Raw genomic sequence first — 24885 nt, forward strand, 5'->3', positions numbered from 1 at the left:
CAACTAGCACTGCAGTAGGTTCATGCAAGTATAGTCCTATTGTGGTAGCTCTGAGTAAGCACTCATAGTTCCTGTTCCCCTGGGTCAGCTCTCCTGCAGCTTCCTCTCCAGCTAGATCTCTCCCTGGGCCCTTTCGTCCTTACAGTACCCAGGGAGTCAGTCCCAAGCTTTCTGTTACACTTTGGTCAGGCTTTATCTACTCCTTTTAGATGATTTTTTTTTTTAAATCCCAGCACACCCCTCTTCTGTATTCCCACCGGGGTGAATAGCTATTGTGACTAGAGATTTGATCTTTTCACACTTCTATCTGGGTCCCTCTCAACTGGATCCATGAAGATGTGTATGTACTAGTACTGTCACCAAACTTAACTTTCATTATGGCAAAAAGCAGCACAGCTGTGTAGTAAACCTCCCTGTATAAAGCCCTGGAATATTGTCCCATGCTTGTCAGGACAAAATGAAGAAGGTCCAGAGTATAACTGTCACAATTTAATCCTTACTTCATTTTTGGTATTGATGAAAAGAACAGATTCTGGCCTCCAATGTTATAACAGAGACTTTAGGTTCATTGGTACAGCCTGGCCTGTTATTTCCAAAGTGGATTATTGCATTGGTCTAAGAACTTGTATATATTAGAGAAAATCTACTTAAAACAGATCTGTGAGCATCACAGGTCTTTCTAATAGAAGTAATATATTAACCTGTGTTCATTTTCTTGTATTGAACTAAAACACCTATTACCTCATGGGGTTGTAGAGTCTATTTCTGTCTGATGTGGGGGTGGATATTCATTTACACTGGAACTGCAGATGATTCTGAGCATCATTACGGTCTTGGAGTAGTTTAGAAAGAAGTGGACCTAGCTGAATGTACAAAAATATGCATCCATAATTTGCATATGCACTTGTGTATGAATATTTGTATCTTACTAAGTCGGTAAACTTGGGTTTCACTGAGCATTTATCTGACACACATCTGCTAAAATATACACATGGGACTGTGATACAAGTTAACAATACACATTCCTAACAGAAATCTTTATTTAACCAAATTAGAAACAACAATGAGCTCTGGGTTAAAACTAAGTAAATAAGCAGCATTTTAGGATAGAAATATGTTTTTGGTTTTTTTTGTCAAAATGTGAGAAATAAACTGACCTCTGAAAAAAAAAGCCTGCATTCGAATTTTAAATGTCAGGTACCTGGTTTTCAAAGGTACTGAGAACTCATAATTGTTACTAACTCTTGTGGGGGCTCAGTATCTTGAAAATCAGCTCCATAAGGCACTTTTCATCTGTAAATTTGCTAGATATTAGCACTTCCTTTCTGCACAGTAATGTATTTGGCACAAATTTCTCTGATGTTCACAACCACGCTGTCTTTTAGCATAGAGTTTCTGTGGGCTGTTTTGCTGGTTGAGCGTGGGTAATGGGGCAATGGTCCTTTTCTTAAAGGCAGTAGTTCTGAATAAGGTTACCAAAAGTGTTGTCTCTGGTGTTTGATTAATTGAATAATTGCTAAATTGGGTATTTTGGAATAAACACAAGTTTCATGAGTCAGCCTCAGTGGCTTATTCCAAATTCAGTCCATTTTATCCATTGCTAATCTAATCCATATTCAATCTTCTTGCTGCTGTCTTGTGGTTTATGAGCAATCATTCCATTCTCAGCTAGGCACTGGTCAGTTTTGTTGTCAACGCTAGTCCCTGTTAAAGCACAAAGATATTTTAAATTGTGATTTGTGCATTTATTACTGGAAAAAAGACTATCAACCCCCAAATGAAACCTATCAAAAATATCTGCATGGAAAAGGGCAAATTAATGCTCTATGTTCAACCTACTGTGATTCCAGAAGAGTAAAAATTGAAAGATAGAGCCTGGGGACTTATGTAATCTCCATTAACCTTTATTGACAAGGATGAACAAAACCCTTCATTGAAGATAGAGGCACCATTTGCTGTTTCACATGGTTTATGTGATTGATTTTTTTCCCCTTTTCTTTTACATCCTGTTAAAATAATCTTACCAGAACAAAGGGGTGCACTGTGATTGTCCCCACTGTCCTTTTCCCATGGGACTGGATCATTATCATTATCCACTTTATTGCAGGCTGATGACACTGGCATATCACTCTCATTTTCAGGAATAATCTCTAGTATCAATGGTTTTGGAGGTCTGGCTTGGTTATTTTTGGTCTCCAAGTTTGTTTCTGTATTCAGAGGCTCTGTTAATAAGGCTTCCACAAGGGGACTTAAGGTTTTCTTTTGACTGTCTTCAGGTACCTTGTATATATTTGAAAAGATGGCTGTTGGGATCTCTTCTGTTACTAAATTCTCGAATGTGGTTTTAACATGTTCCTCTGATAAAGACTCCTTATCATTAGTTACTTCAGAAATTATTTCAATCTTTAGATGATATGTTTGCTATAAAGATAGAAAAAGACAACTGTAAAGGGTCTTTTTGTAAAGGAGCAGCTACTAAAAGACGTATATTACAATGTAAAGGCAAACTTCTGCTTTCAGATCCATATGACTATTCTCACTTAAAATTATAGAATCACAGAAAAGTAGGGCAGGAGATAATTTAGCACAACTCTTTACTCTTCAAGGCAGGAGCAGCCATGTTAAACCATCCCAGACAGGCATATCTCTTAACTTGCTTTTAAATATTTACAACAATGGAGATTTCTTAACTTCTCTAGGTAATCTATTTTAGTGTTTCATGATTCTTGTAGTGAGAAAGTTCTTTCTAATAGCCAATCTAAATTTCCCGCTTTGAACTTAGAGGTTATAAATAGACAACCAGTTTGATGCAGCCTTGATTATGACTCACTGGGCCGAGCCATTTACATACTAGGCTTACATGGAATTAGACACAATTGTTCTGAGGCTAAGTATCAATCTGGATAATTCACAGGTACTTAACGTGGGACATTGAGCTTGGCTGCCCATAAAGATGGATCTGATGCAGCACAAAACACTCTCATGTGAATCACATTGGTTGTCTGTTTTAAGATTGTTACCACTTATCCTATCCCTTGAAGTCACAGAAAAAGTCTACTGCCATTCTCTTTATAACCCCTCTTCATGTATTTCATGCTCCCCATTGTTCATGGGTTATCTGCTAACTACATAGTCTCACTTCTATAGTTTCACTTTTCTAGAGGGCAAAAATACTAAGGTTACTTGTCAGATATGAGCTGAATTTTTCACTAATTAGTTGCACTGCCTCAGTCTTGAACTAGTTTTTTATAAACTAAACATACTTCAGATTTCACTGGTAATGATCTTATTAAAAGTGAACAAAATAGTAACAGCAAACTCTAAACACCTCCAGCTTAGGAGTAGCTTGCACAAATTAATTGACTGGTTTAGAAAATAAATTGAAAAAAAAACAAACAATGTTTTAGTTTATCCTGAAACTAAAATTTTTAGGGAATCAAAAATAATTTTAGATTGAATGAAATGGCTTCATTTGCGTAATTTTGTGCATTTTGTAAAGAAAAAGACCACTTTTTAAAAAATACAGAAGAAGGTACTATCAGCACTCCGTCCCAGAATTTAGGACACCAAACTAGGATATGGAAAATGCCCTTTCTACCTGATTCAGAAAAGAGATATAAACACAAGTCTTCTACACTTCAGAAGAGTATACTAAGTACTGGACTTTATGGGTGGAGGCTGCTCCAAGGTACTAGAATTCCAGTGCATCAGGGAAGACTCAATTAATCAAATCTGCTGGAGCCTGGCAATTACTGTGCTCCAGCAACCTCCTATGTCTCATGTATCAGCATCCTTGTGCTTAAAAATGGCAGAACTAAAGTCTGTCAAATGAGTTTTATTTCAAGTGCCCCTGCCACAGTTTTTAAACATGGGGATGCTGATACAGGATGTGGTGATGCTTTAATTAGAGTGGCTCTTGGAGCTGTTCTAATTAATGCGCTGCTCTCCCTCCCACAGCATGTGTAAAAGTATCTTATTTTTCTGAGGTGAGTTTCTCTCTTGTTGATACTCTTCTCTTTTATATAAGATACTTAAAACTTCATTGAGCAGAAGAATAACTCTACAGTTTTGTTGGTGGGCTAGGGAGAGAACACCTGGGTTTCTGTATCTGTTTCAGTGGGAGCTTAAGCATTTTATACACACTAGAACATGTATAAAATGTGTTTTTAACAGAGATAATGTGGAAATTCAAGTTAAAACAATGAGACTCATTTTACTTTTGCATGGTTACAGAACATGCTTATATATTTTACTTTATAAAATCAAAACCTAACTATTCTCTCAAACCAGAAAAGTACAACTTGTACTTTATTTATTAATTAATGGATTAATTAATGCATGCCAGAAGGAAAATACTAAATTGATGAGAATTAGCAAGAAGCTCACATTTCTGGTTGAGACGTCCTCTTCTTGAGAGAATTCACTAGCACCTACATCTTCTAAATCAGGCAGTTCCTGAAGAAAATCACAAACAGCTTATTAAAGGAAAAGGTGACTTCTAGCCCATTTGAAACTTGAGATCTAAACTACATATTTAATGTTGACAGACCTTTACTAGAAGTCACTGCAGTCATCACCCCCCCAAAACAGAAGCCTTATCAAATGCATGCTTGATTAAAAAAAGCATATATGCTTCCAATTCAGGGTTGCAGTAATCTTAAACAGAAGGCTAACTGCTCTCTATTACAGTACAATGTACAATGTGCTGGTGATCAAAAAAAGAGAAAACATTCTGGGACAGCAAGACTATAAAAAGTGGCAAATGGAGGGTGTGCTCCACTTAATAATACACAAACAAAGTAACTTGCATGACAGTTACGATGCTGAAGATTTATTGGGTGAAGGCACTGATTCTGAAAAGTTTCTGCACTGTATCCCATGCAGCGCTTAAACCTAATTGATATCTAAATGGAAGTAAATGTGTGTGGAGGTTAATGCTAAAGCCTACAGTAAAGGAAGAATATGAGTTATCTGTGACTTCGAAGTCCCAGTTTTTAACAAGAAGCAAATAGAGCCCAAATATTTAGATTTAGGCTTTTGCGCCCTAGAGACGTCACCCCAGCTTCACTTTATTTTCAAACAAGGACTACTTTCATTGGGCTGAAATGGTCTCACATGGTGTTATTCTATTGTCTTGTAAGACAGACTGATACCCACAAAAACAAAATCCATCAAGGAACTGCATATTTCATCCTATATAATCTCTTATTCAGATTCATAAAACAAAATCCAGTCTTCTTGAATGTCTTTTACAATGTATCCAATATTTCACTGTCAGTCATTTCTACACCTGAGTTAATATTTACCACACCTGAGTTATGGTTTTTAGCTACAGATGAAAACAAACTTCAGGGTTATGATATAGAAGAGACACCATGACTAGGCATGGCTAACAGACTGCAAAGTTACAAAAGAAAGGATAGTTTGAATGGGCCTCTACCTGCCTTTTTTGGAAAAGGAAGTATCTGAAATTAAAATCTTTCATTCTGTGTTAGGGAGGTACAGGATATTCTGTACCTAATTGGAATAAGAACTGCATTCCTTCTAAAAGAAACTTCCTATGAGATCGCCCTTGAAAGAAACAGGGAAAGTTGGTTTGGACCAATTAGTATACAAAACTGGACTGTTAAATCAGCAGAAATATTTTTCAGTGACAACCCAAATGCACTTGTATGTATGCTGTCAATAACAATGAAAGGCTTCCTCAATAAGTTGCTGAAAAATAGGAATGGGTGGGCTAGATCTGAAAGACTGATTGGTGTCCAAGTCTCACTGGGTGCATCTACACAAATGTTTACCGTGGAGTAGACTAATTAGTTCCAGAGTAAATGTCTCAGCATCTACACGTAGGACACTAAATAACTCCACAGCAGAGTAGTACTTCTAAATACAAGTACTGTAGTATCTCACTGTGGAGTTTTTTACTCCACTGCACTGCACTGCATGTGTAGAGGCTGATGGGGCTGGCTGGGGCATGAAGGTGCTTCAGTGTGAGGGCTGTTGCTAGCCAGTGTAATATGTTCAGCCAGGTCAGAGCAGCTCCAGGCTGGCAGGTTGACCCCTGGGACCCTTGCCAGCCAAGGCTCCTCTGACTTGGCTCTGTGTTCTGTGGTCCCAGGTGCACATTAACGAAGCACTTGGGATTAGATGCACTCACTCATGTTTTGTTAGGGGTTTTAGGTACCTCTTCCAGACAAATATGCTGAGCCTCTGTTATCTTTTTCATCTATCACTATAGGGTCCTAAAGCCATGATGCTGAGGCCAGTGTCACTTCTTCATCTGGTGAGGATCACAGGTGGTGAAACTTTTTGTTCAGGCACACCTTCCTCCTCTGACTGTCACTGTTGCAACATGTACCTACTGCTCAATAACTGAAGTGAGCTTAAAGCTTTCCAGGGTCAGTAGAGTGATATGCTTTAAGATGGTGTTTCAACACTGGATCCCAGGTTTCTCAGCCAAAACCCTACCTTGAACTTCTTTCATATGGCTAAGGCAAGCAACAGCAGAGAAGGTGCAGGTTAATTAAAGTTGCATGTTGAGGCCTGATAATTAGTTAATGACATCTGGGCCAGCTAAGTGGATTGCTTTAATCCCTCCATGATATGCAAGTTCAGGGCAGGAGTCTGCAGTGTGGCTCACTTACTGCACCTCACTGCATATGCAGTTTGGCAAGTTTTAATGCCCCATTTGTTCAATAGACATACTTCCCATGTCCTATGCAAATGGGGTTTCACACAGTCCAATATTTACATTGCAGGCAGAAACCCAGAAGCTTGATGGTCAGCTATATGGCCAAATTTTTGTTGCACGCTGTTGCTGCAGACCATATTTAGCACCAGCAGCTCTCAGCATCCAGACTATTTGATGAAGGTTGGAACGCATGTAATTGGAAAGGTTTCCTTGACTTAGGTTTGTTTGGTGGGTGTGTGATATCTTGATACAATGGGAGTTCAGGGTCAGTCATGATCTTTTGTACTCACAAAGTATAGCCTAATCCCTTCTCGCTATGGAGGGACTGATATTCAATAACATAAGCAGCCACAGAAACAGTATGGATTTTAAAGCACCACTTACTACTTGCATGGCAGCATTCACTTATGTGTTGGTGTGAGGGCGCATTGCTTCCCCAGGTTGTTTCAGCAAGCTTCTCTATAATGTTTACCTTCATCACTATTTGCCAGAATATCGAGGTGCTCGCAGTAACTCAGAGTTCAATCTAGAGCGACTCCAAGGTACCGTGGATGTTTTTCATGCGTTTAGTTCCACAAAACCTATACACCAGCAACATCCCGCAGACAGCATTGTATAAATTTATTTATGCCAATGATGTTGCATTAGCCACAAAAGGTGATACTTTCAAGACAACAGAAAAAGTCCTCAAGCGATCTGCACACCCTAGAGGACCTATTTCTGAACTTGGTGTTTGAAATCTAATACAGCTAAGATGGCCATTTCCTCTTTCCACCTGAACAACTTTCAGGCCAATAAAATGTGAAATGTACCTTGGACTAAGCTGAGAAGAATATATTGAAAAAGAGTACAGGTAGTGCAGTTCTACTTTTGGCACACATGCAGAGAGATATGAGGCTCTTCTATGCCAGAGGTTCTCAAACTGTGGTCCTCAGACTACTGCTGGTCAGCGAGCTCCATTCAAGTGGACCACAGAAAGGTTGTGGAACAATTGAGAATATCTGTACTTGTAAGGTAGGACTACTGCTATTAAAATATGAATTGTGTCCTTTGATTTGTAGAACAAAAAAAAAGTTAATTAAGTGGTCCACCAAGATCCTCAGCAATTTTCAAGTGGTCCACGAAAAAAACGTTTGAGAACCACTGCTCTATGCAATAAAGACAAATATAATGGTCATTGTTTAAATGCAAAGGCATAGATAGTTCTTAAAACTGGTGAGTTAAGCTTAAAAATCTTTTTGCTATTAAGTGAAAAATAAAAATGGAGAAAAGTAGTAGAAATAAATTGGAAGAGAAAATTCCTTGTTCCTCCCAAAGAAGCTCAAATATATATTAACATCTAAAATACCAGAAACTATGTAGAAGTAAAATGAAAATCTAAGTAGTTAAGACACTAGTATTCCATTTCACACCAAGGGCACTGAGAGGGAATGAGAGTGGAAGTTGGTTCTGAATCTCCTGTATTATAGCATAGCGCATTGAGGCTGGTTGGGGTCCATGTGTATATCAACTAGGCATTGCCATTTAAAAGTTCTGGGGTCTCACACATGCATACCCACACTGGAACACACCCAGGGCAAACACTCAGAGATATAAACTTCTAAACATTTCCATGTTCTTTTGACTGGTTGGGGCTTGATGAAGCTGTCACAATTGCTGCAGGGTAAAATGCCATAATGTGTAGTGCTGTTACAACCTGTGCTTACACATCCCCTTCACTCCTAATTTAGTCACTACTCTGTCCAACTTTAAAAATTCTCAGAGGAGATCTGGATCTCAGACTACTACCAGGATTTCTCTCTCCTGGTCTCTCTGCTGTTTCCCCAGAATGGTTCTGACAAAGGTGGCTATGGGAACTGCTGTCATGTGAGTATTGGATATTGCTATCAGAATCTTTTTCCATTACTGTGCACAGTTTGGGGAATAGCTGCAGAATGGAGTACTACAGGGCACTAATAAGTACATTAATGTTGTAATTTATCTGGGGTTTTTAAAATTTCTGTATGGCTAAATTAATGTATCTCTTCTGAATCAAAACAACACTTGTGCAAACTCAAATTCATGAGAAAAATAGTGAAACTTTTTTTTAAACAATATACTAGCGTAAGTGCAAAAGGACTTGATATGGGGCAAGGTAGCCCCATAAAAATAATCTTACATACTCCATGTGGTTGTCACACTGTTGGTACATACAATACTAAGATGTCTTTGAAGCTAGTTTTTGAGTGTCTTCAAAATGTGCACACCAAACTAGATACTTTCTAAGGTATCTGTTTTGACAAATACTCAGTGCTAGCACAAAATTATAAATAGTCAATGGAATGATGCATTGGTGAGCCCTCCAAAAAGGCAGTCAGTGTTTGCAGGGTCAGGTCTTTAAAGAATAAACTGGAAATTATCCCAACAAACCTAAAAAATAATGTAAAGGTACTATAATGATGCTAAAAAGAATCATAATGCAAAAACAGTGACTTGTGTTAGGAAACAAAGAATATCTAGTACCTTGAGAAAAGAAGTTTGACATTACCAGTACCACAGAACCTGAATCCACCAAGTTAAGATATTTGAAATATTTATCCCCTTTGTGCTTGGTTTAGACCTTTGATTATACCTAGAGAGATTTTTTTAAATGGTATTACTCATGTCTTTAAAGTTAAACAAATGAATAATTATCTGAAGTATCAGGGCCTTGAATAATGGAGTGTATTAGAAGTGGTAATTGTGAGTTGTATAATTGTTAATGTATATTACTCAAGTTTTAATTATTAAGCATCCTGAATAATTAAGTTTGAAAAAAATGATTCCAGACATTTACATGAAATGATTGGGTGGCTATTTCTTTCTTATGAATTTTTTGTGAAGAATTTATTTTTCATTATACACAAGTTCTGGATTCTGGCTACTGCCTGGATCATCTTTGATAGGGACAATTCTGCCCTGAGCATGGGACTGGTTTAGATGACCTTATGAAGTCCCTTCCCTACTTTCCTATGATCCTACATTGTTTCCTGATGAGAATCTTCATATTGCAATTTAGTGGATCTTTTTTGTTTTTGAGTGAAAAATATTATTTCCTTAAAACTGGAATCAGATTTGGAGCTCTCAAAGTCTAATTGTAGAATTACTGTGTGCAACAGAGAAGACAAGATTTGGAAGACCAAATATTCTTTAATCGGAGAATTTCAGGACATCTTTTTTAATGGCAGATAGCACCTGAGATGAAAGGAATGAACTGCCTGTAAATTATATGAAAGAGAGGGGAAGTTTCCACAGGGGTGGGCCACATACAGCTGTTTAGCCAGGGCATAAGAGAAGTGATTTTGTGAATAGATGGTATCTGAATGTGGAAATCCCAAAACCTGAAACAAATTACTAACTTACATACACCAGCCTTAATACATACATCAATGTAAAACTTCTCTGGAATTTCCAGTTTAATTTGTTCTACGTCTGCAGATTCATTCAGTTCAGTTACTAGGGCTCTTTCAGTAGCCATCTTCCCTGGAAGTATTTCTAGAATAAAATATACATATATATATATATATAGATGTTATTTTTATTTACTAATAGAAGGCTAAATGCACAAAATGACTTATATGTTGCACCACTGAGCACCACAATGCCTAATGCAGTGGTGGCAGCATTAAATGCCATAGCTTCTACAGCTGTGGCACTTAACACTGTAACTGCTTGTCTGCTGCCAAATTTTTGGACCTGTTAGGAAGTCCCTGTGCTGGATGACATGATTCTGTGTGCTAGACTGCACCAGCGCATGGGCTCAGTTTGTGGCCAAATCTTCTGCAGGGCTGGGCCAGACTGATTCCACACCACTTATCTGTCCCATGGGGCTGGATGACTTGAGCATAACTGCTAGACTATAAACTTATATTCGCTGTTGCCTACAGCATAGTCTTGGATTATATCTCTGGTTTGGTGATTATGGCACTCTCCTGGGTGATAAGCACTTCAGATTCCTTCTGCAGAGCAGGAAATTGTATCTGACATGCTCATGTGCATTCTTAACCACCATTAAATGGATAAAACAGCATGAGCAACAATACTAAACCTCACTCGTGTTTTGTGGCTGGACTGGGCAACATAGGTGGAAAGGACTACCTAATTTACAGGTCTCATGGCCTCAGACTTGGCTAGACAGCAAATCTCAGTAACATTTATATATATCACATCTGTATACACCACATGTAGCATTATATATGTTAAACATGAATATGTGCTTTATTATTATTTTACATAGGATTATATTTAAAGGCTGAATTATGCAACTCATAGTCAAGTGAAGCAATGCTTACAGAGGAAAGCAGTCTCACTTAACTGCATAAATATTCAAGTATAATTTGCAGAATCAGACCTGATGTACATAAGAAATGTTATCAAACCCAGTTTAAATCTTTTAGTTTGATATCTTCAGATTGTTGTACTGAGTTCCATCTGTATCTTACCTTTCTGTTTTACCACACTGCCAATGAACTCCTTTTAATTTGCAAATTGTCTTTGCATTTTCAAACACTGCATCTTGTGAACTCACAAAAAATGAAATGTAGATCAATGTAACTATTTTAGGTATGAGGATACCAAAGCATCAGTTCTCTCCATTATATTTCTTTTCTTCATTGGTTCTTAATATGTAACCCAAAATAGCAATTTTTCAGCTGCACACTGAAAACAGTGTTTCTTCATTTTTAGGTGTTTGTTACACATTCATTTTGGGTGGTTCCTAAAACCCTTAATCCTTGGATTATCAGCACATTAACACCTTTAAATGGATTAAAGCACTTATTATGTAGCTCAAAGTTACACCACTCCAGAGCAAGATTATTTTTTGATCTGCCTAACCCAGCTCCTCTTCCATTAAGGTGTGGCCACTCTCCATAGATGCACTGCTCAAACTGAAAGTATGACTGCAATCTAGCACTAAGCCGATCAACATTTTTGCAGCTCACAGTGTACTGTGTAACAAGGCCCTTACATCCTTGTCCACTAGATCAGAGAGGAACATGTATCAGCATAAAATTTAGGATCGTCATTTCTATTTCTTTCATTTTTGTTTGGTTATTTATAGTGTACATTACCTTTGCCTTTAGTGGTAAAATTTGGCCACTTGTGAGAATCTGATTCTCGCTCATCCTCCTGAACTTTAATTACAGTCTTACAATTTGGGATATTAGACTGATATTCACTGCTGGAGATTGCAGATGGAAATTCATCATGGACTTCCATGCTTTCATTTACAACTTTTTCAACGGTACTGTCAGTTGCAATCCTGTCACTTGACGGTAGAAAGTTTCCTAAAGTGGAATAAAGCAAATAAAAGTTCAGGGTTGCATTAGATTCTATCAAGCTAGGAATGATAAATCAAATTTTGTTTTCACTCACTGGATATTTACTCTGGTATAACTCCAGTAAATTCAATAGCGTTCCGAATTTACACCCTGCTAAATAACAGAATTTTTACCATTGACTGTTGTTTGATCAATAAGAATATCAAAGCAAGTTAAGGCCATTACTCCAAGTCAGACTTGAAGCAAACACAATCAGGGGTTTTATCCAAAACTGTAACCACAAACCTTCCAATGACTTTGTTATGTCTATGTTTTCACATTTTTCATGTGCAACACTTTGTTCCATTTGTCTTTTTTTCTCTTCTGCTTTTTCCCTGATTGCTGCTAGAGCATCAATACTGTCTTGGATCTTCCTTCTCTCTCTGGTCTCCCATTTTTCCCTTTCTTCTTTCTCAGCTTTATTCCCTCCTTTGGCCCAGGCTTCTGCACAGGCTCTAATGGGAATGGGAAAGTATATTTTTTTAGCAAAAGAAAAGTTACCGAGATGTCACAATTTTAACAATCATAAAATGGTCCACAAAGTCTACAGTAGATACAGACATTTTTAGGTGACAAGGAGCACACATTTTTAAATGCTACTAATTATAAAAGCAGAGATTACAGAGTAGCCTAAGTTCTTTTCTTCATGACTCCACTCATAAGCTGAGTTTGGGTTACTGTCTTTGAGGCAAGGCAGTTCTGTACAAGAGGTTACTTGCACATTCTTATGGAAAACTACTAATTATAAAATCCTAGTATGCATAAGCCTACCTACTCCCTTTGGCTACTGGTCATGTTCTTCCTCCTCCCGCATGAAAACAATACATATAAAAACTAAATTTGGTGGTATGACCATTAACACTTGACCTTCCCTGATGTGTAAATAAGATTTTCCTATTTCTCACCTGTCCTTTGGAAAAACTGGCCTATCATCCAGGTATGTTAACTGTTTCAGTCGTACAGTAAGGGTCTTTCGATAATTAGCAATTTTCTTTCTCACTTCATTTCCCATCAAATTCAGCACACGCTAGAAAAACAAGGAAAATAATTTTAAAGATAGAACATTAAAATGTAACTCCTGTTTGACACTTTCTTTTTCATCTTTAAACCCAGAAGTTTGAAAAATAATAGTAAAAATCCCAGCACTAAGAATGCTTCAAGTCAATTCTACAATTCTAGTGAAAACTCTATTCATAAGAATTGGTTTAGATCACAGGTAGATTGGCCCCTTATATTTAATTAGCTACAGCAGCATTTACTAATAATGCAGACCTAGCTCAACTACTTCCATGCTAACTATGTCTAATTTCCAAGATTTTTACCAGTAATTAAAATTCTTACATAAATTATAAAACTCTTCCCATCAAATCAAACTAATCTTTGCTAGAACAAAGAAAACCAAAATAAGAGCAATTAGCCTCAAATGAAATTTTGGTAAAATTTGAAGCTTTTCCAATGTTATTTGGTTTATAGTCAGCATTTTTTCCTAAAATGCAAATTCTGTCTGGAATTCTTTTTAAAACATTCAGGGGAAAGATCAGAATGTTCACAGAATATAACTGACCACTGCTTTTTATTTATAAAGTACCTACTTCTGCTGAAATGTATTTTTGTGTCCTGAGCTCTGCGATACTGTTGGCCCAAACACATGAAAATGAACATTTACAAAAACCTTCAGATATACATATCTATTGCTTACCAAATCAGGCATGGTCTCCAAAACATTTATAATTTGTGGATCATCTAGCTTGTTGTGGGAAAGGTCAAGAACACATATACTTGGACACTCCTGTAAATGCTGTATATCTTCCACAGTTTGTAACCTATTGTGAGCAATCTGAAGAGTATGCAATACTCTCAGACAAGCTGTCAGACAACAATACAATGAAAGAAAAATTAAACCTCTGCAAAGAAAATTTTTGGGAAAAATCATGCTTCTAATATCAGGATTTATTTTTCATTGTGTAGTTTTCCTAGGCCTCACTGGAGTATTTAACATTTGCTAAAACATTAAACACTGTAGGCCTCATAGTATTGTCAGGGAAGAGAGTCAGTACTTGTAAGTTTAAGAAAGAAAAGGAACCCATAAATTAGGGTGCATGGCAGATCCAAGATACCCATGTAATGTAATACGTGGTTTGTTTTAATTAATGTGTTTTTGCTTAGTGGGTTGATCTGGATAGAACAAGAGCTTAGAAGCTTGGAATTTTATATTGCCCTGAGAACATGGTGTGTGCTAATACCTTGTTGCAGCAAGCACAGGTTAATTGGAATGTAAACATTGTGTCTTGCTTATAATAAATTTATCTGGGCACTTGCACATGCAACGCCATTATCATGTGCACGTGATAAAAATGTCACTTGTGTGACTTAATGGCATCACACCGTACACATGCTCTAAGAGTTTGGGGGTTTTAAATGAATTTGCATCATTGCAAACTAAACTACAGTTTCTAGCGATGTGTTGAAGCTATTGGTCAGCTTGCCCCCTGGCTGTGGGAGAGGTGGGCAGGCTCTGCAGAAAAAACAGATTGGCTCTCTAACCACTTCTGCCTTCAGCAGACACCTGACAGCAGGCCAGGTGCTGCCCCAGGAAAAAACCCTCATTTTAAAATCAAATGTGAAGGTGGAGGGAGAAGGGGATTGTGAGTGGGGAGGCAGGCACTGTGGCTTGGGTTCCAGCCCCTACCTGGGATTGGGGCTGCAGCTATAGCTTCTTCATGTCCCCACACCTCTGCCTCTGAACCCAACCATCTCCCCCTGAAGTCTCTTACCCCTGTTCCTTCCCCCCTGCCTGACCTTGTCCTTCCCTGACTTACCTTTGCTTCATGCATACTGGGGCACTGAACACAGCCCCAGCCCAGATCCATAGCTGCGGCATGCAGCCTGCTTGGCTATTATGGGGTCAGGCTGGGGCTGTGCTCAGTGCCCCACCCTATAGCAGGGATCGAGCCTGCTGGGACAGAGGTGAAGGGGAGAAGCAGATGTTATGGGGAGGAGGGAACAGACACAGAGGCAGAAATGGGAAGCAGAAGCTGCAGGGTAAAGCAGCAGAACTGAGGACAAGGGGAAGGAGGAACCAAGGCTGCATGGGATAGGCAGGGGGCAAAGGTGGCAGGGGGACAGGCACAAGCATGGGGTAAGATGATTAATGCTACACCGCCTGCCTATCTGCTGCCTGCCCTCCCTGAAGCAGTGCAAGGGATGAATTGAAGATGACCCTCCAATAAATAGATTCCATATATGGAAAATTGTAACAAATTTATAAATTTTCCATGTATAGAATCTATTTATGCGGTGGGTCTTCTTAAATTAATTTTAGATTCAAGCGAATACAGTTGTCAGTTAAACATGTAATGAATTCTTTTGTACCTTCTTTTGTTGCCAGCTTGACTGTGATAAATAGGAACGAAAATAAAGGATTAAGTAGTTACTCCAATGTATAGAGTAACTATATAAATTGTTCCAGTCATCAGTGAAAAATATTTACAAAATTACTTCTGTTTTGTTTACATTTTAACCATACAGAGTTGACACTACTTTCAGAAGCTCTGCTGAACTCCCCCCCTCAATATTTTAACCCAATAAACTAAAGTCTGTAAACTACTTTGACTAATAATAATTGATAAGATGATGCTTGGGAAAATGAATATAACATAAATAAGAACACACTGTATTAGGAATTCTTACAGAGATTTTCAATGGTCTTGACATAATTGTTACTGATGTTGAGAGAATCCAGCTTTTGTAGTGGTTCAAGATTTTCAATCTTACTAATTAAGTTGAGTTGCAAGTATAGGCAGCGCAACTCTGCCTGTGCCTCCAGATTCTCAATCTTTGTTAAACCGTTGCACTCCAGCCATAAACACTTCAATCCTGTGTATTCTTCAAGATTCTCAAGATGGTCAAATCCTGCAAGAAACATAATAGTGCTTTAAAGAGAGAATTGGTTGAAAATGAGCCAGAAGAGCAACAAATATGAAAGCAATGATGATGATACAAACTGTAATTGTGCTTTCACTGATGTCAACAGCATAAGTCCCATTGACTTAGGTGGCCTAGTAGCACAAAAAGTATCATTAAATGGGAGATGAGATCATTGGAATCTTATAGCATGTTATATTTATATTTATATAATATTCTTACACTATTATGGAAAAACTAGTTATACAAAGAAAAGGACACAACTGCATTAGTTCTAAGAATTTTTTCCTCTAAAAATACTGAAACAAAGACGGGTATTATACGTTGTAGCCATGTTTGTCTAAGGATATAGACAGACAAGGTTCTTTGGGTAAATCTGATATTTTTTATTAGACCAACTAAAATAGTTGGAATGAAAACAGTAACCTACATTTGGATATTGCTCATCAGTAAGACAATCAATTCGCTTCTTTTGGATCCATAATGGTAAATACAGTGAATGTGCTTGCTTCTTCCTTGATAATTTTTTATTAGTATCTCTGGAGCTGTTAGTCCTGGTGAGAAAGCCCAGCTGTGGGACATTTGGATTAGAAGGGAGTGTCCAGCAGGGGCTTTAAGAGCTCCCCAAAGAGTAAACAAACTTTGAGTGGAACAGTGTACTGTTAGGAGGGGCCAGAGCAAAAGAGGCTCCCCTTCTTGTGCTTGGGACAGGGCAGAAGGATTTTGTTTTGTGTTTCTTTATTTGTTTAAAAGACTGCTTCGTTTGGGAGGACTGGCTGAGGACCTCCTCAGGAAGCAAACGTGCCAGCAGGCTAAGCAACCTGTTTACAAACTGGAAAACTGCCTCTTTAGAAAAACACACTGCAGAAAAAAACAAGGTAATTTTTTGCTTATCTTGTTGGAACCAATATTTTAAACCAGCATCTCTTAAGTGAGAGGCTGATGTAAATCTGATGTACTATGTTTTCCAGATTTGTGCAAGTGCTGCATTTCGGTGCATCTGCCCTCAAAGTTGACGCTGATGTATTCCTGTAGTTTGATACTGATTTAGCTCAACTCTTAATTATTTATCCATTAAACTAAATTATACTTCTAATACAACAGTTTTAAAGTACCTTCCCTTCAATGAGCTCAAATTCTCTGCCATATTTCTATTTAATTTGACAAATCATTTTCATGTGCCTTACCTTTATAATGTAAATAAAGTGTATCATTCAAGGATGGGGTCAAGTATAATTTTTGCTGTTTGCAGATGTCTTGCAAAGCCTTCTTTGTCATTCTAAAATATTAAAGGAAAGAGTGAACAGCTAAAGAAAAACATCTTTAAATCACAACATGTGTTCTGAAAACTTTTTAAAATCTATGTTTGAGTTTTGAATAGTTCAACTATCTGGTTTCTCACTAAGACAATTAATTAATGTCTTCACCCTTCTGGAGATGTATCTACAGCTTTTAGGAGCATAATCAAAACAATTATAAAGCAGTTCTTTCAGGATGGCTTTCTATTTCCACCTGTTTAAGTATAGCTGTATTTCCCATCATACTATATAGGCTGTTAAAAAGGAGAACAAACATTTAAATAGCTGAACAACCACATGATTTTGATGTTAAAACCTTTTATGCTCTTCCCTTGTTCTTTCATTCCTCTTTTCTTATTTATGCCTTGGAAGTTGAATCACTGCCTGACAGGGCAGGCATACTGCTAATGGAGGATCAAGGCCTTAAATTACAAGTTTAATCAAGAACCTGACTTTTTTTGTATTACTCTATGCATGCTTTGGGTATTTATTTAAATAAAAATGTCTGAATGTGTAACTTTCTCATTAAGGCTATTGTCAGAGCAATTGTGAGTGGGTGGGAAGCACCCTGTCCAGATCTGCGGACGACACAAAGTTATGAGGTGCAGCTAACATCCTGGACAGGAACCAGATCCAGGCCAACCTAGACAGGCTGGGGAAGTAGGCAGAGAGCAACAGGATGCAATTCAATAAGGACAAATGCAAGGTGCTGCATCTAGGGAGGAAGAACTGCCATCATACCTACAGGCTGGGGAATGACCTTCTCAGCTCCACTGAGGCAGAAAAAGATCTTGGAGTCACTGTTGACTCCAGGATGAACATGAGTTGCCAATGTGATGAAGCAGTTGGCAGAGCCAATCGCACCTTGTCGTGCATCAGTAGGGGCTTCACAAACAGGTCCAGGGAAGTGATTCTCCCCCTCTATGTGGCACTGGTCAGACTGCAGCTGGAGTACTGTGTCCAGTTCTGGACGCCGCAGTTCAACCGGGATGCGGACAACCTGTAGAGGGTCCAAAGAAAGGCCACTCGCCTGATTCAATGCCTGCAGGGAAGGCCCTACAAGGAAAGGCTAAGGGACCTTAACCTCTTCAGTCTCTCTAAGAGAAGGCTGAGAGGGGATCTTGTGGCAGCATACAAATTCATAAGGGGAGAGCAACATGAAGTAGGCGACGATCTGTTTACCAGCCATAAGCTACTAGAAAGAAGGTTTAGGCTGGACATCAGGAGAAAGTTCTTCACTGTCAGGGTTGCCAGAATCTGGAATGGGTTCCCAAGGGAGGTGGTGGTTGCCCCATCCTTGGGGGTCTTCAAGAGGAGACTTGACAGGAACCTGGCTGGGATCACATGACCTCAGGGTTGGTGACTCTTTTCTTGCCTGCCAGGGGTAGGGGGTCAGACTAGATGGCTCACTGAGGTCCCTTCCAACTCTATGAATCTATGAACTTGCAGAAAATATTTAATTATTTGGTGAGATGAGTTTGTACTGAAATATACATCCCTAAAAGATTGAAAGAAAATCTTAGTAACTTATCTCATGTACCTGCTTAGTTTAAAAAGCCCTCTACCTGGTTTTGCATGGCTGTATTACAGCAACCAAAATTACATATTGCAAAACTGTTTTTCAGGCATATTTTCCATTTTTCTTTTTAATTCAATAAAAGTAGAGGTCGAATTGTTATGCTCTAGTCTTGCAAAGACTTATTAATAAGCTTAACTTAGCACATTATTAAAATAGTCCAGTTGAGTTCAATGCTGCAACAAGTTAAATATGTAAACATTTTCAAGATTGCTGCTTAAAACAGCAGGATGTTCCTGATGGGAAGACACTCCTAAACCAATAAAGCTGGTAGAATCGGACTTCTAATAAAAAAAAATTGCATTTAGATTTGTAATACTACACTGAAAAATTTGTTTTTTTTTCTAAGGAACAAACAGTTCTGACACAGATTACTCTTCAGCTGAATTAATAAGGCAGTATAAAGCATGCATAATTGTCAGCATGTAGCTGTCTCTCCGAACCAAACGTGACTGGAATAAATCCTAGGAGGTCTACACGTTCCACAAGAGAACTGGAAAGACATAAATAATGACCTAAACCATACTTTAGTAGCTAGTGAAAACTGCTTACATAATGTAGTATGGTATTTTACAAATCTAACCTATTTCACTGTTTTTCAAAAATAGATCTTGTGTCTTTTTGGGAGGTCTTTAGATTGAATTCTTGGCAAATTATAGGTTCACAATAATATTAAATTAATTCCTTTGGAAATGCAAATTATTTTACTATGTACACTATTTGCTCCAAAACCTTGGAACTGAAGTTTTCTACATATTTAATTTGATACACTGCCTGATAAAATCAGTGGACATCTATTCTTCAGCTTAAAAGCAGCAGGGAGAAGTCCCTACAAAACAGGTATTTTAGGGCTAGCAGAAACACAAACATCCTCACATTATCTTTTACAAAAAAAGGATGAATTGCTACTGAAGTGAGGAATAGTTCATTCCTCACAGCCATGCAATAGTATGGCCTGCATGCTGAAATACTCAACAAAATGACCAATTAGTACTAATTGTGGTAGCAGGTTTTGTGATGTGCTCATGCTTCTGCTGGGAGTTGGACTGAACAAACTGGCTTATTTCCTGTTGGTCTCTGAGCAAGACTCAAATGGTAAAAATCTATATTGTCCTGGAGTGAATTTGACTAAAACTTATTACATAAACGAGTTAGGTCCCATTATTTATCATGAGGAGAAAAATAAAATTATTCACATTTTAACTGTGTGTTGTCTGAATTGATAGTAAGACAGTCACTTCATACTATGGCCATCAGAAAGCAGTATGGAGTTTGGAACAACTTTTTATTGGCATCAGGTTTATCTCATATAACATTTTTCTGTATTACTTAAGATGCATTTTGAGAGTGAAATTTTGCTTTCACTGAAGTTGTGACAAAACTTGAGTTGATTTTACTGAACTGCAAATTTAAGCAATAAATAACATTAAAATTACCTTGAGCAACCTTTTGTTTCTTCTACCTTTTGCATGGATAGATCAGCCACTGGTTTATGATCACCACTTAATTTCTGCTCATTTTGTTCATTTGTTTCAGATACAGAGATCACAGTTTTCTTTTCAGGCTGAATGTCTTCATGTTTTTATGTAATAAAAGAAAATTAAATGTATATATAAGAACAGTATGTATGATAGTTATGCTGCTCATCTAAAGAGAGAGACTGACAGCTATTTGCACGATTTCAAAGGAAAAATGTGTTTTTTGGCTTCCTTTTCAAAATTAAGAAAAATTGTTGTTTGGAAACAGGAGTCTACTAATCATAGGATATGAATGTTAGAATGTTTTATTTATTGTTTAGATTAGATAAGTTTGAAGTGAAGTTGAGGTAGCATCTGGGTTTCCAAAGGAGTTATGACATATGATGCTAGTAGAATACTGACATCAAAGCTCTTGTGGTCTATTTAGTTATGACAGATTATAGTATAACTGTGCTTTTAATTAATCCTAGTTGGATGTTGGGATTGTCAACCATATGTGTAGACAAACTAAAATAACGTTGCATTCATATTATGTCAGTACGCTGGAGTTTTGTTAGTGTAGCTTTTCCATGACTTTCCTTTACCTGCTTTCACACCTATCAAGGTGTCTCCACTGCTGTAATCATTTGTAATGTCTTCTTTTCTTCTAAATTCAGCTTCACCATCTTTGATCCCCTCTTTGGGCCTTTGTTCTACAGATTCTGACTGTAACGGTACTTCAACCACTGAGAGAGAGAGAAGGAGGTGGTGTCAGTACTGCCTCTTAGGAACTCAAGGAAGCTGTATAAATATAGGGACAATTTAATCCACAATAAAAGGACCAAAATGTATGTAAGGTTCTAATTCTGTCCTATGTTATGACAAACTTACTGATCTTACTGGGTGTAGGAACAAACTTGTCAGACTATATTCTCATTTCTTTAACAGCAGGGTAACTAAGAATTGCATTTGGATGAGTAAGAGCAAAACTCAATATTAAGAGTGGAATCGGTACAATATCCCCTACTAAATCTAATATTACAAAAACTTAAGTCTGTCTATCTGTCTGTCCATAATGCTTTATTTGCACTCTGATTGGCTGACAGAAACAGCCGATCAGAGTGCTCCAAGAGTGGGAGAGGGCCAAAATGATTCCAAAGCCGCGCCGAGGACCGGACAGAGGGTGGGGGGAGCCAGGGCCAGCAGCATTGGCCTTGGCTACCCCACCCTGCTCCCTACAAGAGGCAGAACAGCGGAACTCCATCCCAGGCCCCTCCTTTCCCCCCCATCATTCTTGATGGGCAATTGGCTAATAAGAATAAAATCAAATAGCCATGTAATCACTAAATTATGATTACCAGAAAGAATTGTGGCCAACTGATAGCGTAGCTTTTCTTGCAATTACCTGCTTTTAAAAAAGTGTTTTCATTGTTTGTCTGGGTTCTACAGTCACTCGAAGACTCTTCTGACACCTCTTGCTCATTAACATCTGCTCTGGCTACCTTTTCCACACCAGTTTCTCCACGCAGTTGTTGCATTTTAAGCCCTGCCATTTATATTAATAGCAATCAAGTTAGTAATAGCCTTTTGATTCAATCCTTTTGCCTGTATTCAGGCCAGATTTCCAGTGGTCTCAATGAGAATATCTCCTATGTTGCAGTTGTATCAGTGGGTGCTTATATGCATGCTCTGGAGTTTGAGGAAGGAGGGGGGCTTTTGAATTAGAGTGGCTCTCGGGAGACGCTGTAATTGTAATGCCTGCAGAGTCTTGTGTATTTAGCATCCTGCTTTTCAAAATGGTGGTGGGGCATTTAACTAAAACTCATTTGACAAGCTTTACTTAAAGCACCCCACCATCATTTTGAAATGTGGGATGCTGAATACATGAGACCAGTGCTGTAGTGATGAAGTTTGGTGCCTGGGGCAAAGCCTGCAGTGGCAGCCCATCCTCACCCCACACACAGATCCATGGCGTACACCCCCCCCATGCTTGCCCAGGGGTGCATGCAGCAGTGAGAGCTGCCCTTCCCCCACCCCCCTGCCCCGCCCAAATGAGCCACTCGCAGCTCCGTCCTGTACCCTACCCCAGCTGGGCGGTGCCTGCTGGGGCCCTTTTGCTTCACTGCCTGGGGCAGTTGCCCCACTTGTCGTCCCCCCTTTTATGGCACTGCATGAAACACTGCAGCACCCTGGAGCATCCTGGTTGGAGCACTGCAGCAGGCTCAATTAATGCTCTGACATGTTCAGCGTGAGCAGACTTCTGAGCCTGTGGCATGATGAACAATTACGTCCAATATCATTCAGACAGGACTTTTAACATATCAGTGGGAGTTATAGGATCATTTGGACAGGAAACTGGGTAGAGATGCACCTTTATAGATAGAATCATAGATGCCGATGGGTATTTGGAGCCTGAACTCGCAATGACTTATGCACCTATTTTACCTTGTCTATAACCCTGTGCCTGCCTTTAGACTAAGAACTGCTAGACTCAGTATCATCCAGGAAATTATTTGGGTGTCTGAAAAACAGGGTCTGTGAGGCCTTGCTGTAGGACTTCACAGTCCCAGCCCTCAGGGTCACGGCAAGAGTGAGCCGCCTTTAGACCCTGCTGCTCGTCAAACCAGACCTGGACAGAAACCCGCCACAATTACAGCGGCTCTACACTTTCAAGCACGAGCTTTGGAGCTAGCGAGGTCCCATTTATCCCGTGAAAATGACTTCGCACGTGTGAACGACCCTAGTTCCCTGCACAGAGGTGTACTCTATGTAACCTGTAGCAACTCTCCCCCCCAAAGAGCCAATGGAGAAGCCGCGAGGGCCCCAATTCCCACCCTCTGCAGCCACCGGGAAGCAGGCCTCTGGCCGGGGCGCCCGCGAGCGCATGCGCCCCTGCCCGAGTGAGTCTGAGGCGCACTGCCAGCTTCTCCAGCTCGGGCGCTGCCCGCCACGTCCAGTGCAGTGCGGAGCCTGCCGCGCCCGGCAGCGCATCTAGCCTGGGGGAGTTCACCTGGGACCCGAGCAGCCCAGCGCCGCTCAACCGCTCCAGCCGCTCCTCCCGTTTCCATGGCGACTGGGAAGCGGGACCGGCAGCCCCCGCGCCAGCGGGCCCGCCCCCAGCGCCTTGGTGGGCCGCGGGCTGAGCGTATGGTGCAGGGCCAGGCTGCTCAGGTAGCGGTGCGGGGGGCTGGGTAGCGTCGGGCCGGGCCTGGTGGGGGTGGGAATTGCCCGCCCGGACGGGACGTGTAGGACCTGCAACACCGCTCCGGAAGCTGCAGCGCCATGTGTGGGCCGGACCCTTGCTGGAGGCGGGTGGTTGGCGTTACCCTTGGAGCAGGCGGAGGGCACCTGGGGCAGCGCCCGCTCCTGACCCGAGCTGAGCCCCTGCCCTCTAGGTCACCCCCAGCCTGGGCGTGTCTTGCGCCCCCCAGCCCCTCTTGGGGCTAGTTTCCTCGGCGCCACAGGGCTGAGCGGAGCCATTTAGTAATCCTCCAAAGAAAGGGCCTCGTGGTTCGTGTACTTTGATAGCCTCCGCCTCTGGTATTCGGTATGGATCAGTCTTTTTTGTCGGGTCATCAGGCTGCTGTTCAGTCTCCGGTGCATCTGAACCTAGTGAATGCATTGTGTCTACTTTTGCTTAAGGTCTTTTGTTAGATTTACTTGGCATGGGCCCTTTCTGTTCTTGACCCTTTTCATTGCAAGTGCTATTTCTTGCAGTTGGAGATGATCCATTTCACCAGCCCCATTAATGTCATGTAATGGGTTTTTTTTTAACCATCTCCTAGAGTTTCTTGAAATGTTCCTTCCTTGCGACCATCACTCGCTCTTCTTATTTCAGATTTTTGCCTGTTTTCCATGTAATGACTTTAGTTTGCAGCGTCCCATCAGCGAACCGTCTCGCACCTCAGCCTTATTTTACTAAAGTGCAAAGTAGAGTTTTGTGATACAAGCTCTCTTAAACCACTTTCATATTCTGTCAAGAGTGAATATCACTCTCCTAGTTTCTCCCTTGTCTCATGATGCTCAGTTACGTACGTTTCTTTGTGTAGTAAAATTAAAACACCCTGCCAGCATTCTCTTGTGCAAGAAAGTAGTGCACCAACTTCAGAATAAGTATAAATAAATAAATAATAATAATAAAAATATGTTTATAGTTGTATTTTCTGCCACTTTGCCACAAGGCTGAATAAGTCCTATTGTTTCCTCCTGGCGGACTTTTGAACATTGGCTTATCACCTTTTACATTCAGGACCCCCAAATAATTTTCCTCAAATTAGGATGGAGAGAATCCATCTGAATTATAATTTAGATCCTGGCCTTAGAAACTTCAAATATCAGGTTTCTGCACTGTGCTTCCACTAAAATCATAATTTTACAATTTACCTTGGTTTACACTATGTTCAGTATGTAGAAAATGTCACACTTGCTGCTCTGTAAAAGTTGAGTGTAAGAAAACCTGGATTATGGATCTTTCAATTCATGGTTTGTCAGTGCTGCTCTTGGCATTTTAGGTGATGTGAAAATTCATTGTCCATGTTTTCCTCTGATCTTGAAGCAGCAGCTGGTGCTGAGCAATAAGAAGAAGGATGCGGGGGGGGGG

At 39.6% G+C, this 24885-nt stretch overlaps 2 protein-coding genes across 12 annotated transcripts in view; one reads left to right on the top strand and one right to left on the bottom strand.

Moving 5' to 3' along the window:
- Positions 1 to 1022: 1022 nt before the first annotated feature.
- DNAAF1 (dynein axonemal assembly factor 1) lies at positions 1023 to 23443 on the bottom strand. 8 transcript variants are annotated; one of them, XM_019535658.1, is made up of 10 exons: positions 23025 to 23198; positions 22731 to 22806; positions 21691 to 21831; positions 20891 to 21031; positions 20265 to 20400; positions 17142 to 17233; positions 15721 to 15942; positions 13730 to 13896; positions 12936 to 13057; positions 12055 to 12485 (listed from the first exon to the last, which is right to left on the bottom strand). In XM_019535658.1, the coding sequence occupies exons 3-10, from the start codon at positions 21821 to 21823 to the stop codon at positions 12194 to 12196; spliced, it is 1305 nt and encodes a 434-aa protein (XP_019391203.1). In that variant the 5' UTR covers positions 21824 to 21831; positions 22731 to 22806; positions 23025 to 23198; the 3' UTR covers positions 12055 to 12193. The 8 variants fall into 8 exon arrangements, with proteins under 8 accessions (XP_019391207.1, XP_019391206.1, XP_019391202.1 ...); XM_019535661.1 differs by lacking the exons at positions 12055 to 12485; positions 22731 to 22806; positions 23025 to 23198 and adding exons at positions 11929 to 11997; positions 23260 to 23443; XM_019535657.1 differs by lacking the exons at positions 22731 to 22806; positions 23025 to 23198 and adding an exon at positions 23260 to 23443 and having other exon boundaries at positions 12047 to 12485; positions 15805 to 15942.
- Positions 8533 to 24885, top strand: part of HSDL1 (hydroxysteroid dehydrogenase like 1) — a 29526-nt gene continuing 13173 nt past the window's right edge. The window contains exon 1 of one of the 4 annotated variants that reach the window (XM_019535669.1): positions 8533 to 8557. In XM_019535669.1, coding sequence (XP_019391214.1) covers positions 8541 to 8557 — 17 coding nt within the window. In that variant the 5' untranslated portion in view covers positions 8533 to 8540. The other 3 variants (XM_019535672.1, XM_019535673.1, XM_019535670.1) reach the window with 3 other exon arrangements.

The sequence above is a fragment of the Crocodylus porosus genome, unplaced genomic scaffold (assembly GCF_001723895.1).
Source record: "Crocodylus porosus isolate Cpor-Errol unplaced genomic scaffold, CroPor_comp1, whole genome shotgun sequence".
Taxonomy (NCBI): Eukaryota; Metazoa; Chordata; order Crocodylia; family Crocodylidae; genus Crocodylus; species Crocodylus porosus.